The sequence below is a fragment of the Paroedura picta genome, chromosome 5, assembly GCF_049243985.1.
Source record: "Paroedura picta isolate Pp20150507F chromosome 5, Ppicta_v3.0, whole genome shotgun sequence".
Classification (NCBI taxonomy): Eukaryota; Metazoa; Chordata; class Lepidosauria; order Squamata; family Gekkonidae; genus Paroedura; species Paroedura picta.
Window position 1 is genome coordinate 110953481 of NC_135373.1, and position 19651 is coordinate 110973131.

The window sequence follows — 19651 nt, forward strand, 5'->3', positions numbered from 1 at the left end:
AAATTTGTTCAAAATGAGAACAAGCCAGGAAATCTTTCAGATTGAAGGCACCACTCCTACTTTCATTTTTGTCTAAGTAGACTGGCAGTATGTTGCAGCATTTGAATCAAGCAAGGCTAAAACCGAGCTATGTTCTCTTATGGACAACCCAAGACAGGAGTGGCCAAACTGTGGCTCTCCAAAGGTCCATGAACTACAATTCCCATGAGCCCCTGCCAGAGTTGGAGAGCCACAGTTTGACCATCCCTGCTCTGAACAACTGTTCAATTCTGCAGGATTGCAAGGCTGGAATGAACCTGAACAGAACATAAAGAGCCAAAGGGCAACTTCTTGGTTCATTCTCATTATGAACAAACAAATCTTGGTTGGTTGGTGATGCTCTTCCTCAGCAAGGCACAAGACCCAACAACTTTAAAGGCAGCATGGTCACTTTGAGATCAAAGATGAGGTTTTATCACCAGTGGTTTGGCATTTTACAACTAAGCTGTATATAAAAAGACTTTAACATTGTGCTATAGAATATATCAAGGAAGAAAAATCACCTACGGACGATCCTTCCTAATGTATTTGTTTTAATTTGGTTTACGAGTCTGTAACAGTCCATAATTTTACAAAATGGCGAGCTGGAACAGAGGCAGGAATTTCATTTCTCTGTACCCAAGCTACATTAATACTTAATGTAAAACATGACCACACATACAACAATAATCTAAATACTTTGGGAGGGGTTTCTTTCCCCTATCGCGCAAGGCTCTAAAAAAGTCAAATATCCAGAAACTGCTCGAAGGTCCCATGGTGAAGCGGCGACTTCAGCAGTCCGACGAAGGGCAGTCAGTTCCTCCAAATCCAGGCCAATCCCTAAAGCCACATTAAGATCTCCACCCATTGGCAAAACTACATCATCTATGCTTAACCAGAGATGGCCAAAATCATCATCACTTGTCACTTGGGGGCTTCTTCCTGGCTTCCACATCTCGTTTGATGTCTTCAATCTTCTTTGTAACGTTTGGAATCTACAGAGGGAGGGAGGAACCCAGCAGAATTGCGTTAAGAGTTGCTCAGAGTTTAGTTTTGTTTGTTCTTGAACTCAGTAACTCAGAGGATGATCAAGGAAGACAGGCTTTCACAAGCCGTTTCGAGGAAAACCATCAACAAGAATAAAGCAGTGGGATAATGAAGGAGATGAAAGCCAAGAGGTGCAAAACAAGAGTTTAAAATGTATTTGGGAGTAGAACATTCCAAAACTACTGCATTCAAGAAAATGGGAGTTTACTGTACATTGTCTTCCATAAAATCACCCCATTGCCCTTAGTACATCCATGCCATCTCAAAACATTTAAGGTCATTCTCTCCCTTTATCACCTGGTTAACATGTACACTATTTTTGAAGCTACGAGAACAAGCTGGCATGCTCCAATTCCCTTAGTTACCTCCAGCTCCATGCATATAAACTTATAAACTTAGCTTGTCATTCCAGAATGGTCCTTAAATGTGTTCATCTGTTTAATCTCTCTCTCTCTCTCTCTCTCTTCCTCCCACTCCCCCATACTTTAGTATAGCCTTTCCCAACTTTTTTTACCATTGAGAAACCCCTGAAATATTCTTCAGGCCTCAAGAAACTCTAGACATGGCATGATCATGCAAAATATGGTTGGGAAGCATAGCTGTGTACACACCCACCTGGGGGCCCTGCACTTCCCACCCCCTCCAGGCCCATCACTGGCCATTTTGGGAGAGAGGGGTGGGTGAGTCAAATGATAAATGTTTAACAATTTATTTTAAAAATATTTAAAAATTTAATAAACTCCCACCCATTCAGGAAACCCAGAGCCATCAAGAAAGCCTGCTTTAGTACAATCAAATGGACAAAAACAATGACTTTTACTCAGCAAGCTTTATTTGGTTTTAATGGAGAATGAGCAACAAACAATCAGAGTTCCTCCTTAACAGAATGAATAAGGAGAACAATTCTCAAAACAAATCCAGCCCAGAGGCTTGTGACAGACAGGTCCAAGTCCTGCCCATTTCATGATCCTCTACCAATCCCCTTTAAATGTGGCTAGAATGTTCTGTAAGCCAGCAAAAGCCATTCCAGGGCCCTTAGAACCTTGAAGTAAATAGGAAGGGTGAATTGAAGCAAACAAGAATGCTTCCCGCCCCCCGCCCCCCCAGACCAGGTTTCACACCCAGTGAGGTAGGTTAGGGAATTCTCTCTCAAGAGACAGTATGTCTCGCAAGTGGGTAAAATATGGTGTCCAGATAAGGCTCACATTTCACATTTATCCTTTAAGTCTTCCAAGGTTGAGAGATGGCCTGTTTGTGGTCTTACTTTGAAGTATTCCACTACTTTGCATCTGGAATTCAAAAACCTAACAGCCTTTTTCCAACTTTTGACCATGGAGAAACCCCTGAAATATTTTTCAGGCTTCAAGGAACCCTGGAAGTGGTGGCAGGTCCCTTCAGAGAACTAGGTGGAGTAAGATGTGGGAGCCAGCCAATCAACTCATCAATCATTTACCATTTCCATGGTGGAGAAAGAGAATAGGCCTGTAGAGCAATATGGGAAGTGAGCTTCAATGGTATCTAGCAATGTCACCCAGCCATCCAAACTTCTGGGAGAGGCCATGTAACCCCTGGTGAGCTCTCATGGAACCCTGGTTGGGAATTCCTGACCCAAGGTCTAGGGTTGTCAACCTCCACGTAGGGTACAGAGAATGCCCAGAATGGCAGCTATCTCCAGATGACAGGTCCCCTGAAAATGGCTGCTTTGTATTATATGTTTTCAATATTGTATTGTAATATTGCAAATATATTCTACCTCACTGAAAACCCTCCCCCAGGCTCCAGGATTTTCCTCACCGAGAGTTGGCAACCTTACTAATGCCCATTCATTCAACATTTCTTCTCAGGCTGCAGACTGGATGTTATTTGCTCACTGTCCTTACAATATGTTGGGTTATTAGTAGCTGATCCTTATATCTTATGCCCCGTAGAAGCTGAGAGCTACATTGGAAAACCTTTTCAAGCTGCAGTTTCTTAACCCTTTCAAGGAGAATAAGTAAAACTAACTTAAGGGTGACCCCCCCCCAACCCCCGTAGTCACTGGGGATCAAACATGAACAACAGGTCCGAGCACTTACTTAAGTGTTGAGCGGAGTTTCTGACAGCTTTTGCTGTGATCACACAAACAAGCCGACTGTTGACATACAAGGTCAACAACAATGTCATACTTACATCATAGTTCTGGGCCAGATACATCCCAACTACGTTGCCAAGCGCAAAGCCAACCTAAAGAAGAAATAAGACAAGGAAGATTACACTTTTACACAAGATGTCATAGTCCCATTGTATACGGCACTGGTCAGACTACACCTGGAGTACTGCGTGCAGTTCTGGAGGCTTCACTTCAAGAAGGATGTAGATAAAATTGAAAGGGTACAGAGGAGAGTGACGAAGATGATCTGGGGCCAAGGGACCAAGCCCTATGAAGATAGGTTGAGGGACTTGGGAATGTTCAGCCTGGAGAAAAGGAGGTTGAGAGGGGACATGATATCCCTCTTTAAGTATTTGAAAGGTTGTCACTTGGAGGAGGGCAGGATGCTGTTTCTGTTGGCTGCAGAGGAGAGGACACGCAGTAATGGGTTTAAACTTCAAGTACAACGATATAGGCTAGATATCAGGAAAAAGTTTTTCACAGTCAGAGTAGTTCAGCAGTGGAATAGGCTGCCTAAGGAAGTGGTGAGCTCCCCCTCACTGGCAGTCTTCAAGCAAAGGCTGGATACACACTTATCTTGGATGCTTTAGGATGGTTAGGGCTGATCCTGCGTTGAGCAGGGGGTTGGACTAGATGGCCTGTATGGCCCCTTCCAACTCTATGATTCTGATTCTATGATTCTATGACTTTTCTCCAAAACGTGCTTGGGGAAACAGAATTGTATTTTTCCAGAGGTTGCTTTTTTTTTTTTGCGAAAGCTTTTTACCAGCTTCAAAACAAAACCTGCTTCCCATTAAAGTATTTGTCATTTTCTTAGCCAACATTTCTGCCAAATGCTTTCCACTCTAGAATGTTTGCTTCCATGTAAGCCCTAAACTACGAATTCCTTCAGGTCAATTGGCTATGTAAAAACACAGGAAGCCCACCGTTTTGAACACTCTGTCCTGTTTGACCTCACATAAGGATAAATCCACTATGCTGGTTTTAAAAAAATCCAAAAACAAGTAGATATAGATCCTTGGACCAACTAAAATAACACTTTGCATTCTCTGGAACTCTTCACCGTGCTGGGCGTTCAATAATCCCATAAAAGTGGGCGTGAAGGAGATGTTTCAAGAACTTATATTAAGACCTCGTGTCTTAATATCGGAATAGTCGCAAGTTTAGTCTTCAAGGATGAAATATGGGAAACGGCTGCCTTCAGACAAAAATGTGAAACAACAGAAGCTGATCGCATGTCTCTCTGGCACCAAAAGCAGCACGTGTATCCCTTAAAAGGCTGAAAGCTGAAGGAAAACAGAGTCGTTATTCTATTCACAAAACTGGAGCGGGCTCAAAACAACCTAAACCAAGTGGCAGCAGCCAACTCTTCTGCTCAGGAACTCCACTGCTGCTGGACTCTGCTCTGTGGTTTGAGCACAAGGCATCTACAGGGAACCAAAGTGAATACTGACAACTACACTAAGCCCATAAGCTTCCCCCCTATCCCAATTAAAGGTAAAGGTAAAGGTATCCCCTGTGCAAGCACCGAGTCATGTCTGACCCTTGGGGTGACGCCCTCCAGCGTTTTCATGGCAGACTCAATACGGGGTGGTTTGCCAGTGCCTTCCCCACTATCCCAATTAGGGACTGCTAATTTGGCCACGCTGATGCATGCAACAACTTTGAGGCTTAAGAACTGCCACACACTCTATACGAATCTGCCCTTTCAAGCCACTTTGAAAGCCGAAACAGGGGCAAAATGGAGCAACCCATGTGTTACCAGCAAGGAGCTGTACATATCATGTTACACCTATTTTATGATCTTGGAAAGGTTTGTTTTGCAATGGCTTCCCTAACTTGCTCAAGGTGCAAAACCCTTCATGACCTAGGGACCATTAATTCATTAGGTCATTATTTATTTCCACCACTCTTGGGGAACCGTCTCGCAGTGGGTTACATAATAATAAAAAATAATACCTCACATAAAAGTTAAAAATCACAATCCACCCCCCCCCCCTGATTATAAAGCATAGGTAAAGGTAAAGGTATCTCCTGTGCAAGCACCGGGTCATGTCTGACCCTTGGGGTGACGCCCTCTAGCGTTTTCATGGCAGACTCAATACGGGGTGGTTTGCCAGTGCCTTCCCCAGTCATTACCGTTTACCCCCCAGCAAGCAAGCTGGGTACTCATTTTACCGACCTCGGAAGGATGGAAGGCTGAGTCGACCTTGAGCCGGCTGCTGGGATTGAACTCCCAGCCTCATGGGCAAAGCTTTCAAGATAATTAGGCAAACGCTCCTGTATCATGGAGAGTCAAGGCTGTGAGCTCTTGATCAAGAGCTCACAGCCTTGACTCTCCATGATACAGGAGCGTTTGCCTAATTATCTGTACACAGCCCGTGGCGCCACGGGCGCCACGGACTGTATAAAGGAGTAAGGGGTAGTGGGGAGGAGTTAGGGCGGGACCGGTCCGGGATAAAAACTCGGAGGGGCCAATCAGGAGCCGCGAAGCGGCTCCTGATTGGCCCCTCCAAGTGTCCATCCCGCCCGAAGCAGGCAATGGGGAGCCGCGCGAAGCGCGGCTCCCCATTCCCTGCTTCACCCGCACAGCGACAGGTAAGCGCTTCGGGGGCCGTTCGCCGCTGGGGGAGGGTGGGGGTGGTGGGAGCCGGCCTTCTCTCGGCGTCCGGAGCGCCCTCGCGGTAGCGAGGGCGCTCCGGAGGCCCAGAGAAGGCCGTTCGCCGCTGGGGGGAGGGTCGGGGTGGTGGGAGCCGGCCTTCTCTGGGCGTCCGGAGCGCCCTCGCGGTAGCGAGGGCGCTCCGGAGGCCCAGAGAACGCCGTTCGCCGCTGGGGGAGGGTCGGGGTGGTGGGAGCCGGCCTTCTCTGGGCGTCCGGAGCGCCCTCGCGGTAGCGAGGGCGCTCCGGAGGCCCAGAGAACGCCGTTCGCCGCTGGGGGAGGGTCGGGGTGGTGGGAGCCGGCCTTCTCTGGGCGTCCGGAGCGCCCTCGCGGTAGCGAGGGCGCTCCGGAGGCCCAGAGAACGCCGTTCGCCGCTGGGGGAGGGTCGGGGTGGTGGGAGCCGGCCTTCTCTGGGCGTCCGGAGCGCCCTCGCGGTAGCGAGGGCGCTCCGGAGGCCCAGAGAACGCCGTTCGCCGCTGGGGGAGGGTCGGGGTGGTGGGAGCCGGCCTTCTCTGGGCGTCCGGAGCGCCCTCGCGGTAGCGAGGGCGCTCCGGAGGCCCAGAGAACGCCGTTCGCCGCTGTGGGAGGGTCGGGGTGGTGGGAGCCGGCCTTCTGTCGGCCCCGGCTGGGGCCTCGCCCGGCGAGCCCGCTCCCGGGGCCGACAGGACGCCGTGGGAGCCTTTGGGGAGGGTGGGGGGGGGCGGGAGCCTCCCTTCCCAGCCCCCCTTTTCGCTCCGGCTTCTGCCGGGGCTGAGCTCTCCCTCGCACCCGCGACGGAGATCTCCGCCCCGACAGAAGCCCCCTTTCCCAGCCCCCCTTTTCCCTCCGGCTTCTGCCGGGGCTGAGCTCTCCCTCGCACCCGCGAGGGAGATCTCCGCCCCGACAGAAGCCCCCTTTCCCAGCCCCCCTTTTCCCTCCGGCTTCTGCCGGGGCTGAGCTCTCCCTCGCACCCGCGAGGGAGATCTCCGCCCTGACAGAAGCCTCCTTTCCCAGCCCCCCTTTTCCCTCCGGCTTCTGCGGGGGACGGGCTCTCCCCCCCAGCCCATCTAGCGCCCATTTTATTTAAATTTAAAATGGGCTTGAAATCTAGTACTCAAATATTAACAAGGACGGACTCACTGCCACTAACGAAAGATTGAAAACGGAAAACAAATCTAGAGACCGTTCTGGCAGAGTCGAAGCCTGAATAAATAACATAAGAGACTCTTTATCTTTTCAAGCTTTATTAAGCCACTGGATAGATTCTGTTTCTCTCTTGTCACTAATTTTGAGTCGTCCATTTTTTTGCTCAACCAAAGACCTGGCAGAAGAGCTCTGTCTTGCAGGCCCTGTGGAACCATGGAAGCTCCTGCAGGGCCCTTAGCTCTTCGAGGACTGAAGTACCACTGAAGTATCATAGGCTAATGGAACCTAGCCCACACGTGCGTGCACATTAAGCTGCCACCTACAAAACCAGATCACTGGGCCATCAAAGTCACTATTGTCTACTCAAACTGGCAGAAGCTCTCCAAGGTCTTAGGCAGAGATCTTTCACATCACTTAGTGCCTGGTCCCTTTAATTGAAGATGCTTTAGGATGCTTTGGGCTGATCCTGCGTTGAGCAGGGGGTTGGACTAGATGGCTTGTGTGGCCCCTTCCAACTCTATGATTCTATGATTCTATGCTGGGGATTACACCTAGGGTTTTCTTCATGCAAAGCAGATGCTGGTTCACTGAGCCATGGCCCCTCCCCAAATGTGTGCATGATCTGGGACCTTCTGGGAACAATGGCAGGGGCAACAGCAAAGTGGTGAGAGGAAGGAGTGGGTGTCACACAACCCAGCATCTGGGGACTCCAATCACTTGGAGGCCAGGAGAAGCCAGGAAGAGGGTTTTTGTGTGTAGAGTGGCGGACTCTGTTCTGCAGAACTGGGTTTGATTCCTCACTCCTCCAATCGCAGCCAGCTGGATGACCTTGGGCCAAAGTCAATTCTCTCAGAACTCTCTCAGCGTCACCTAACTCACAGGTTGTCTGTTACAGAGAGAGAGGAAAGGAAAGTTGTTTGTAAGCTGTTTTGAGACTCTTTTGGGTAGTGAAAAGTAGGATATAAAAACCAACTCTTCTTCTTCTTCCACGCAGGGCAGAACAGCAATAGGCAATACCTGTCTTGAGACAATTAAGCAAGCAAGGCGGGTTCAATGCACCTCTTCCCCAGAGGGGACAGCAGAGAACACTTGGCAGAAAACCTCAACCTTTCTCCATTTGGCAGGTCATAATAAATATTTCAAAACCGCCAGATCATTAACAGCCAGCCAGTGCAATCCTTAAAACCTGATGCTGCGGGAAGATCACAACTTGTTCTCATGAAGATGTTCAGTAGAGACAGGAGAACATGAACAAACGTATCTGCTTCAAACAGCTACCCTCGATCCTTCCAATCAATACCCATCTAGAAAAGAAGGCACACCACTGAATAATTGATACAGATGGGGCAATTCCCCTACCACAAACACATGTTCCAGTTGGAAAACACGGTCTAAAAGGTTTTCGGAGCAAATTAAAACTGGTCGCTCATTTTCCCACATGGATGCAGTTTACTAATTTAATAGATGACCTGTCAAAATAACGACATGGCATTTAATTTCTCTACTTGTCCCACCCAGCAACTGGCGACATTTTAAACCAGTGTGCGTCAGGGGTGGGTATGTGATATTTTACCGCAGAAGCTAATGAAACTTTCCCCTCCCCATTATGTGGAGGGGAAAGATAATTAATGCATGCTGGGCTAAGATAAGGAGGATTTAAGCTTCATCCCGATGCTCAAAGTCAGAGACTGGACATGCAAAGAAAGACTAGCTCTTTCACTGCGCCCTCCCACTGATTGCTGAAAATATGCCTCTTAAAAAAAATACGCTAAGTCTATGTCGCTTTATATAGTTGTTTATTCTGTTCGTACTCTGCTCCAAGGAACTCGGTGTGACTCCCAGGGAGACCCCCCCCCCCAAATCTGGGCATTGCTCAGCAGTAACATGCAAACATGTTCTGAAGAAGCCCTTCATTCGCAACAACATCAGAAATTTGGAGAAGCCAACCCAACTCCTTTGCAGCTGGCGCTCAGCTGATGCCTTCTAAGAGAACCTTTGGTGCTCCTAATTAAATTTGAGGTCTGAACCTAAATTAGATAGGAGATTAAGTAATGGGAATACTGGAAGAGAACGAGGGAAGTTACCATTGAGTTTTTTTTTATTTGGTTGATAATTGGGGATTGGTGGATGTATCCCAAACATTTCTTGATACATTCTTTGAACAGAAATAATTCTTGTGCTCAGACATGGGCAGGAGCCCCTTTGGCTTAAATGACAACCAAAGAACCTCTGCTTCCACCTCCCCAATTCAGTTGGCTGATACAGGGCGGAATAGACGTCCAAATAAATAGATAACTAAATAAAAAGCAACCATTACGCATCAACTTGGTGTTTACCACCGCAAAACAAAATTCCACACTTGGAATCCAGGGTTTGTCAAAGAAAACCATTTAATCTTGACCAAGCTTGCCCCACTGCTTTCTGCACATCATATTGCTCTTCATTACCACCTATGCTTTAAGTCTTTTAATTATCTATGGTTCCAGGGCAGCCTTCTCTATCCGCAGGGCCTGCAAAATGGAGCTCTTCCGCCAGGTCTATGGTTAAGGCTGGGCGGCAAGGAGAGCCAGCTTGGTATAGTGGTTAGGAGTGCGGACTTCTAATCTGGCAAACCAGGTTCGATTCTGCGCTCCCCCACAAGCATCCAGCTGGGTGACCTTGGGCTCGCCACAGCACTGATAAAGCTGTTCTGACCGAGCAGTGATATCAGGGATCTCTCAGCCTCACCTCCCTCACAGGGTGTCTGTTGTGGGGAGAGGAAAGGGAAGGTGGTTGCAAGCCGCTTTGAGACTCCTTCGGGTAGGGAAAAGCGGCATATAAGAACCAACTCATCATCATCATCATCATGGCCCCCCTATAGGAGTAGTGGCTTGTGAGTTCATCTGGGCCCTCCCCCCAGAAGTATTGCTGGGGATTACTAGGGATGGGACGATATTTCCACCGTATCTTTATCTTTATTGTATCGTTTTGATATTGTTGTATTTTATGGTTTTATGTCAGGGGCTTCAATTGGGATTTTCTGGTTTTTATCTGACACTGTAACCCGCCACGAGCCTTCGGGGAGTGACAGGAAATAAATCGCATCGCAGTATAAATAAAAATAAATAAACCCTGCATCCTCCTACGTTGAGAAACAGATTTTGAGACTACTGAGACTACAGTGACTTCATTCTCCTGGGTGTATCTGGGGAAAGAGGAACAGCATCTACAACCTTCATCAGCAAGTAACAAGGATCTGCTCCAGCTCGCCCCAAGAGCAACACTGGATTCTTTACGGCACACCAAATAAGCATAATACACACACCGGCATTATTCCACAGTCTAGTGGTTGGAAAAATTGAATAATGTTTACAGGCAAGTGTAAGCCAAGCCACAAATAAGCAAGAGGGAAAACTTGGCCTTCTATTTAGCTGGACACACACATGCCCATCCTTTGCCTTGCCAAAGCTAAGCACACGCCTAGTCTTCAGTCTGCGCCCCTCCCACAACCATGTCCCCTTCTGTGCTACATACCTCCATTCTCCCTCATTAATTCCTGAGTGAGCCTGCCAGGGGCTTGTGGCTACCCACATTTTGGCTGTGAAGCCTGTTTTTGCTGGTTCCTGGATAAAAAGGAGAGAGACAAACCATTTGGACTGCCAACGAGACAGTGCTCTCGGAGAAACTATGGGCGACTGCTACAGTTCCATTCCCAGAAAGGGAATCCAGATCGGTTAAGCCTCATCTGGGGGATAGAATAGGCCCATGGAGAAGGGAATACCTGGCAATTTAGGCTCATGTCATTCCTCAGAGATGGATGAAGAGGAGGAAGAGAAGAGTGGGTTCTTATATGCCGCTTTTCTATACCTGAAGGAGTCTCAAAGCGGCTTACATTCGCCTTCCCTTTCCTCTCCCCGCAACAGGCACCCTGTGAGGGAGGTGAGGCTGAGAGAGCCCTGATATTACTGAAGAAGAAGAAGAGTTGGTTCTTATATGCTGCTTTTCTATACCTGAAGGAGTCTCAACGAGGCTTACATTTGCCTTCCCTTTCCTCTCCCCACATCAGGCACCCTGTGAAGGGAGGGGAGGCTGAGAGAGCCCTGATATTACTGCCCGGTCAGAACAGTTTTATCAGTGCCGTGCGAGCCCAAGGTCACCCAGCTGGCTGCATGTGGAGGAGCACAGAATCAAACCCGGCTTGCCAGTCTGCACTCCTAACCACAACGCCAAGCTGGCTCTCATATGGATGCATAAGAGCTCCTCTTGGTTTAACACAGGGATTCCCAACCGGGGTCCATGGGAGCTCCAGGGGGAGTACACAGCCACGTCTTCGTGGACTTGGTCACAAGTCAGGGAACTGTCTGTTTCCACTGCTCCCCCTCCCTCCTCCCGAGCATGAGTTGTCCTGTGGTTTCTACACAAGTCAGTTGCACAACACCAAGCTTTTCCATGACTCTGGAAAGAATTTGTGTGCAACTCTAGAATCCTTGAGCTGTCTACAATGCAAACATGACCCCTGTTTGAGTCCAGTGGCACCATTAAGACAAACCAAGTTTTATTCAAGATATACACTTTTGTATATAAGCACGCTTCTTCAAATATTGTAATGTTGAACATCTAATAGGTTGCGTAACATCAAGGATGTCCATAGACCTTTTCTGCCCAGATTCTTTCAGAAACACCCACCCCACACTAGGATTTTTTATGATTTATAGGGGGGTTATGATGTTTTAGGGGGGGTTGTATATTGTACCCCACCACAAGTCCCCCAGAGAGTCCCCCAGAAATCTAATTAACATCCAAGAAGCTGATGCTGGACATTACAGTACTTCCAAAGGTACTACACTGAGATGCAAAAGCAAGATAAGGATGATTTTGGCCACTGGTCACCCTTCGCCATAGCTCTCTTGGTCATGTGGCTTTTTCTCTGTGTGGAACCATCAGTTCCAGCCTTCCAGAACTCTTTGGGGTGCTGGTGGAAGGGGAGGGAGGAAAGCTCTGTATCAGCATGTGTCTTCTGTTGGCACTCCCAGGGCTGGTTTATCCACATAGTACATGCTATGGGCCCTGCACTTCAAGGGCCCCTGCGCAGTACCTTCCCCCATGGATCAGGGCTGTAGCCTCTCACCGCCCCCCTTTCCACTATGGGGGAGGGGGGCGTTCCACCCCTAGTCTGGCAATTGTACTGTGCTAGGGGGCCCATGAATCCTCAAACTGGCTCTGGAGCTACAGGTTCATGAATCCTTAAACCACTCCTGGGCACTCTCATGGATGTAATCCAAATGGCGTGTAATGGAATAATGGAATCTTCTTTTGAAGTGCTGGGGAAAAGCCAGCTATCGAAGCTGGATCTCTCCTGCAGGAACATTCTGTGAACTGCTTCAAGTACCTTACATCTTCTACATTTAATTTCATGCACTTTGCAAGAGGAGGGGGGGAAAGCTGTCGGTACATTTGGCCACCGGAGAGAAAAGACAAGTGCGGATTTATAGGGCTTCCCACAGTTCCCCTAATTTCATGCACAGAGTTTTAAAAAGGGAGCGCACAGCTACTGCCGCCTTTTGAAGAACGAAAACAAAAACACGCCAAGATTATCCCTTTATCTCCCAGCGGCAGAGAAGCTGAGCCAGCCTCTTCATCTACCTAACAAGAAAGACAAGCTGGATATACAGAAAGCGTTGCCTTCTTTCCCCATTCTCCCCGTTCTTAAACACTGATCAGAAAGTCTTAATTAGAAGTGATTTCTACTATAGATTTGCTCCTTGAGAGTGGCAGGAAACCTCAGAGTCTGGAAGCATTGCAGGCAGCAGCCTCTGCAGAAGGGCCTTGCGTGTTATCCACAGAAGAATAAAAACAACTCTTGAAGGGCTGATCCTAAAAAAGGCTAATATTCTTTGAAAGAAACCTCTCTCATTTTGTTTTTGGACAGCAACAAGTGTAAAAGGGCTGATAACGCCGGCAAATGCTAGCTCCCAACACAGACCAAGAATTTGAGCTATATGCCTGTATATACAAAGGCAAAATAACTAATTAGGAGTACGGAAAAAGTCTGATTGCTTTAAGAATCATAGAATCACAGAGTTGGAAGGGACCTCCAGGGTCATCTAGTCCAACCCCTAGCACAATGCAAGAGCTCACAACTACCTGCCCACCCGCGGTGACGCCAGTTTCATTCCCAAGTGATCCTTCCACCAAAAATCTCCAGAATCCAGCCTGGTCTGGAGGAAATTCACCTACCATACCACAATGGTGACCAGGAATTCCCTAGGTACACAAGAAGGGCCACAAGAGACAAACACTGGAACATACCTTCCTGCACACCCACTCACAATGTGCCTAAGTTCATAAAACGAACATTTCAGTCTGATGACTATCTAGCCTTTAAAAAGTTTACACAAGTTGTTGTATTGACAGGACTTGTGGTAAAGCGCACCATGGATGGGCCAGTGACTCCAAAACTGTGGGAGGGGCAGAAACACGCATTGTAATACATTGAGTCGCCATAACTTATGGAACTCAGTGTCACAGGATGCAGGAGTTGCTATAAGTTGACAGCAGACGAATTCTTGGACTACAAACCCATGGCTATTTGACGCAACGGCTAAACGGAACCTCAGGCCAAGCAGATGCCCTTCCCAAGAAGTACGGACATGATCTCCAAGATCTATGTGAAAACAATCCCCAAAACCTTGAGCCCTTTTCCGGCTCATTGAGGCAAAGTTCGAAGGAGAGAAACACTTGAACAACTGACAAGCTGAACTTTGGGTGGAAAGTCGGGTTTTTAACCTTGCTTTTGGGCGGGGGGAAGCCTAACAAAAACAACTCAGACATATCACAGCCAGTATCAACCAGGCTGAAAGATACTGTCTCAGCACACAACTATCTGGGTGAGCATTAAGAGGGATTTTTAAAAGAACGTTAAAATGCTTGCAGCAGAGGAAGACCTTAGAGGCACTCCCTGTGTCCCACAGAGACCATTTGGATCACAGTTCAAGTGACAAGGCGAGATTAGCCGACAAATTAGCTGTTCCATCGGTCCCAAATGATAAGAAACACAAAATGCTTGAGATCGTGCTCTGTGCACAACCAAGCAGTATCTGCCCTTACAGTACAGTCTCCTCCGTGGAGATCCATCTGGGCCTATTCCTTGGATATTTAAGGGCCAGCTCAAAGCATTCCTATGTGCCTGAGAGTTCAACTGAGTTGACATGACTGCTTTAGCATTTCCCTGTGGACTTTACAGTTTTCTGGAAAGGGAAATGTAAGTCCTCTCAATCAATCAATCAATCAATATGCAACCAAAGGCAACTATTAGTTACTGAGAATCCTTTCCTTGAGCATACAACTTGGAGGGGAGAGAAATGGGTATAACAAGGTCCCTGGCCTTCAAGGCAAGGCTGCAGAACAAAAGAAGCAACAGCAGCAGGAAAAATCCCCAGCACTTAGAGTCATAGGGCTGGAAGGGGCCATGCAGGCCATCTAATCCCATCCCCTGCCCACTTTAGGATCGACCTAAAGCATCCCTGACAAGTGTTCATCCAGCCACTGCCTGAAGACTGCCAGTGGGGGGGGGGAGGCTCATCACCTCCATAAACAGCTAATTTTACTGCTAAATTACTTTTACTGTCATTTTTTTAAAGAATCTACAACTAGGGGACAGAGCAAAAGGAAGAGATATTGGAAGGCTTTGGTGATCTGAATCCTTGCTTACTTTAACTTGGGAAAGAAAGATGATCAAGGGATTGGAGCACCTTTCCAATACAAGTCTGGAATTGTGCAATTAAGAAAAGTGACAACTGAGATGAGGGCGTGTGATAGTTTTATAAAGTGATGCACAAGGTAGAGGGAGGGGACATCGCATTTGTTCTCCCTCTCTCACAGGAATAGCAGTCTGGGCCCCCCACAGGAGCTAATGGGCAGCAGATCTAGGACAGACAAGAGGAAATGGTTAGAAAATGTTAGTTCATTATTAGAACGCTGAGTAAGGATCCAATATCCTCACATTATTGAGTATGAGAGATTCTTATTGAGATTATCAATATTCAATAAGTTTCTCTTACTGATTTATTTTGAAGAGTTGGTTCTTATATGTCGCTTTTCTCTACCTGAAGGAGTCTCAAAGTGGCTTACATTCACCTTCCCTTTCCTCTCCCCACAACAGACACCCTGTGAGGTGGGTGAGGTTGAGGGAGCCCTGATATTCCTGCTCGGCCAGAACAGTTTTATCAGTGCCGCGGCGAGCCCAAGGTCACCCAGCTGGTTGCATGTGGGGGAGCGCAGAATTGAACCTGAAATGCCAGATTAGAAGTCCGTACTCCTAACCACTACACCAAACTGGCCTGCTGAAAGATCAAGTATCATGTTTTGGCTTGCCTCTGACCCTTGAAAGTAAGGGTTCAATATCCTTGGATAGTTTTGACTGAGCTACTACTACTGTTACAGACAGAGTCACAGAACTGGAAGGGGCCATACAGGCCACCTAGGCCAACCCTCTGCTCAATGTGAGATCAGCCTAAATCATGTATCCATGAATTGGACGGGCAACTTGTGTTGTGACCCATGAATTCCATATCATACATTTTGGCTCTTATCCTCTCTTTCAGAATGGCAGCATGTCTCTTAAAGGATAAGGAGAACACTGATGGATATCCAAGGTATGCAGATGCTCCCTACCAATTGCACAAAACCCTGTAATTAGTGGGGAGGAGAAACCAATTGCATGGATTTATATTCAGCGAGCTGAACTGCTTTGGATAAAGCAGCTCTGAACATAAATAAATCAGCAAAACAAATGCATACAGCGAGGGCCAAAAACACCCAACTTAGTGGCAGGAGGAGAAAGCCCATATTTTACCTTCCACACAGCCAGTTGGGATCCAATGGTTTGTTTTTGAATAGTTTTAGGAAATACAAAAGACTATGTTTTCTAGCCCCTGCCCTGAACGGCCAAGACTAGCCCCATCTCATCAGATCTCGGAAGCTAAGCAAGGTCTTCCCTGGTTAGTGCTTGGATGGCAGACCCCAAAGGAGTCCAAGGTTGCAGGCAAAGCAAACCACCTCTGAATGTGTATTGCCTTAAATATCAAATAAGGTCAACGTAAATTGGCTGGGACTTGCCACCACCACATCTTTATATCAAGTGGTTGTTCCTCTTACAGAAAGGGGTGACAAGGTAGATGAAACTGGCATCATGGAGAAAAGTGCTGCCCTTAGAAAAAACAACCCTGAAGCATGACAGCTGCACTGGCTACACAACACGCATCAATTCAAGAGCCCCCAGATACTACAGATAGAAAAGACAGGCCACCAGGCAGGAGATAATTCGTTTCTAAACCTGACACCCCTTCAAAGCCTTACGCACACGCTGGATAATGCACTTTCCAAGGGGATTGCCCCGTTCTGTGTAGGAAAATCCAGCTGAAAAAGCACAAGGAGATCGCATCGTCCAGCATGTGCATAATGGGCCCCCAGGTAGCTTAAAACTAGGCAGCAGCTTTGAACACAACACAAACCCCAAGGACTGCAGGGCAGAAACCAAAGGTGGGCTTTCAAGTGAGACTCACCTCTCAAGCCCTACTGCTTGGTCAATCTTGGGGGGGGGGGGAGAGAGAGAGAGAGAGACAGGAGCTTGGAGGGGTTGCTCCTTTCAGTTTTTACTTGCTCCTTTCAGTTTTAACCTGAATGGGAGAGGAAAGGGGAGGCGACTATAAGCCGCTTTGAGCCTCCTTCGGGTAGGGAAAAGCGGCATATAAGAACCAACTCTTCTTCTTCTTCTTAACCCCAGATTTTCGTTCCCTTAGCAAGGGGCAGCATTGCCCAGCTCCGGAAAAGCCGGCTGCAATCCCACCCCCGCAACACGCGTCACCCAGGGCAGGCTTGCTCCCGAGGAAGCCCATTGGGCTCCGCTCGCGGGCATGCTGAGGCTGGCAGCTAAGAGGAGAGGAGCGGCAAACCAGCTCCCCATCCCCGGCCGCGGACTCCCTCGCCGGCACTCACCAGGAACTGAAACATAATGGTGGCCGGCTCCCTCCTTCTCGGCTTCCAGCGGGACTCGCCCCAAGCCCAGAGCCGCTTCCCTTCCGGGTGCCCGCTTCCAGCCCCGGCCGGCCCGCTGAGTGGCTGGCGGGCTTGAGTGACGCCTGCGCAGCCCTATCCCTGCTTCCTCCGGGACGAACCCGGGGAGCCTCATTTCCTGAAACGACGCGGCGCCTGGCTCCTTTGCGAAAGGCTGCGCGCGCGGCTCAAGAGGGGTCCCGCCTGGCCCTGAAGCCGAAGGTCGCTTGTTCGCTCGCTCCTGGAGTCTGCGCGACTTGTGCAATAGGGCTGCCCGCTCTGGGTGGGGAAGGACCGGGAGACTTTGGTGGGGGAGTCGGGAGACCTCGCTGGGAGGGGTGCCAGCCTCCAGGTGGGACCTGGGGATCCCTCAGATCTACAACGCATCGCCAGGCGACAGAGATCACTTCCCCTGGAGAGAATAGCTGCTTTGGAGGGTTGATTCTATAGCATTGTGCTCCACCGAGGTCCCTCCCTGTCCCAAATCCTGCCTACTCCCGGTTCCTCACTCAAAGTCTCCAGGCATTTCCCAGCCCAGAGCTGGCAACCAGATTAGTTCCCCTGGAGAAAGTGGGTTCCCTGGTATTATGCTCCACTGAGGTCCCTCCCTGCCCCAAATCCTGCCTATTCCTGGCTCCACCCCCAAAATCTCCAGGTATCTCCCAACCCAGAGCTGGCAACCCTGCTCACTGGAATATTATGTTATGGAAACAGCAATGTCTAGTAGAGTCTAGTAGCACCTTCAAAAGTCTAGTAGCACCTTCAAAACAACAATGTTCTCCAGGGGGGCTGATCTCATTAATTCTGGAGATGGGCTTAAAGGTGCCATTGTCCTGCTACTTCCAACCAACATGGCCACACACCTGGAGATGAGCTGTAATTCCAGAGGATTCCCCAGGCCCCAGTTTTTTAAAAAACATGTAAAAGGTCACATCTGAAAGTGTGATACTGAAATACAGTTACTGAATCCCCGAGATTGCATTCAACAAACAAAATCAACCCACCCATTAAAAAGAAGAGAGATTGCAGCCCTGTCTCCCCAGCAGTGTCCCCTTGAGTCTAACCTGTGAGCAGCCCCCAGGAAGCCCCATTTAACAGAAATGTGGAGCCTTGCAGGGTCTTGTACTGTCTGTTGCCCATTTTAAGATGACAGCAGTTCTATTTGCTCAGGTTGTGGACTGCTCCACTCTCTAAGGATAGATTCAAATGAGTAGCTGTGTTGGTCTGAAGCAGCACAATAAAATCAGAGTCCAGGAACCCCTTTAAGACCAACAAAGATTTATTCAAGGCGCGAGCTTTTGAAAGCTCACACCTTGAATAAATCTTTGTTGGTCTTCAAGGTGCTCCTGGACTCTGATTTTATTGTGCTCCACACTCTGTGTGTGCATGTGGGGATTACAGGAAACATCTTGTCCAGTAATCAAGGACTTAACCAATTTATTAAAAATGTGCTTTCACTGGTTGCTGCCTGTTTCCCCTTTTACAGGTTCAGGGCAAGCTACTTTCAGTTAACTTCACCTGAACAGCCTCAGTTAAGAAATAGTGGACTATGTGTGTGATGCCAGGGCAGAAGTGCAGTCTTGAATGTTGTGTGCTCACAGAAACGGTCTTCTGGCCTCTCAAGGATGGCAAACTCCTTAACATCACAAAGTTTGTTACTTATCTTCAACAACAGCCAGCCTGAACAGTCGGTCGCAATGGCTTATCTTGTGTTTTCTTCTTGACTCCCCCATAGATGCCCCAGTCTAACTGCATTTACTGCCACTTTTGTTCCTTCCTCTCTATCTGTGTGTGAATATCATTGAGACAGAGCATTTGATGAAATGGGATTCAACCCATGAATACTTCTGTTTCTTAAATGCTCTAAAGCAGGGGTTGTCAACCTGTGGTCCTCCATATGTTCATGGACTACAATTCCCATGAGCCCATGCCAGCAAACGCCTGCTCTAAAGTACTACAGTGAGAGTACCTGTTTTGTTTTTTTCTGCTGCAGCTTTCTAACTGGACGAGCCCAACAGAATTCAAATGTGAATAAAATTCTATCAAATGGACACTAGATGGTGCTTGTAGCTCACTAGAATCATTATCCTGAACAATAGAGTGCTTGCACTCGAAAGCTCACGTCCTGAATAAATCTTTGCTGGTCTTAAAGGTGCCACTGGACTCTGATTCTATCCTGAACAAGATATATTGACAAAAAAAGAGAGATTCAAATGGGTAGCCGTGTTGGTTTGCAGTAGCACAATAAAATCAGTCGAGTAGCACCTTTAAGACCCACAATGATTTATTCAAGGCATGAACTTTCGAGTGCAAGCATACTTCTTCAGACTAAATGAACAACCGTCATAAGTGTAGAGATATAAGGCAACATAAATTATGCCAAATTAGTAAACTGTGTCATAATATCCAAATTAAGCCATGTGATGCCATATGATAATTTGCTAAAACAGCTAATCAGTCCTTTTGAGTTCAGTTGTAGTCCACAAAATCATTGGAGAAATAAAAATGTCAGGGTTAGTCATCAATGGTAGACACTTCCCCAGTTGTGAAAAGAAACAATTAAAAGAGGCTAGTTGCTGGCCCCATCCGTCTCCACCCAAGCGTGGAAGCATCCCTGCAGC

At 47.9% G+C, this 19651-nt stretch overlaps 1 protein-coding gene across 1 annotated transcript; it reads right to left on the bottom strand.

Annotated features, from left to right (window-relative positions):
• Positions 1-555: 555 nt before the first annotated feature.
• STMP1 (short transmembrane mitochondrial protein 1) lies at positions 556-17117 on the bottom strand. The gene is made up of 3 exons (XM_077339896.1): positions 16974-17117; positions 3235-3288; positions 556-1013 (listed from the first exon to the last, which is right to left on the bottom strand). Exons 1-3 carry the CDS (start codon positions 16986-16988, stop codon positions 936-938), a joined length of 147 nt encoding a protein of 48 aa, XP_077196011.1. The 5' UTR covers positions 16989-17117; the 3' UTR covers positions 556-935.
• Between the last annotated feature and the right edge of the window lie 2534 nt (positions 17118-19651).

Excerpts from the sequence above, each read along its gene's own strand:
- STMP1 (XM_077339896.1), bottom strand. Across the intron at positions 1,014-3,234 it reads ATCTGGCCCAGAACTATGAT|ATTCCAAACGTTACAAAGAA; the intron begins GTAAGTATGACA and ends CTCCCTCTGTAG.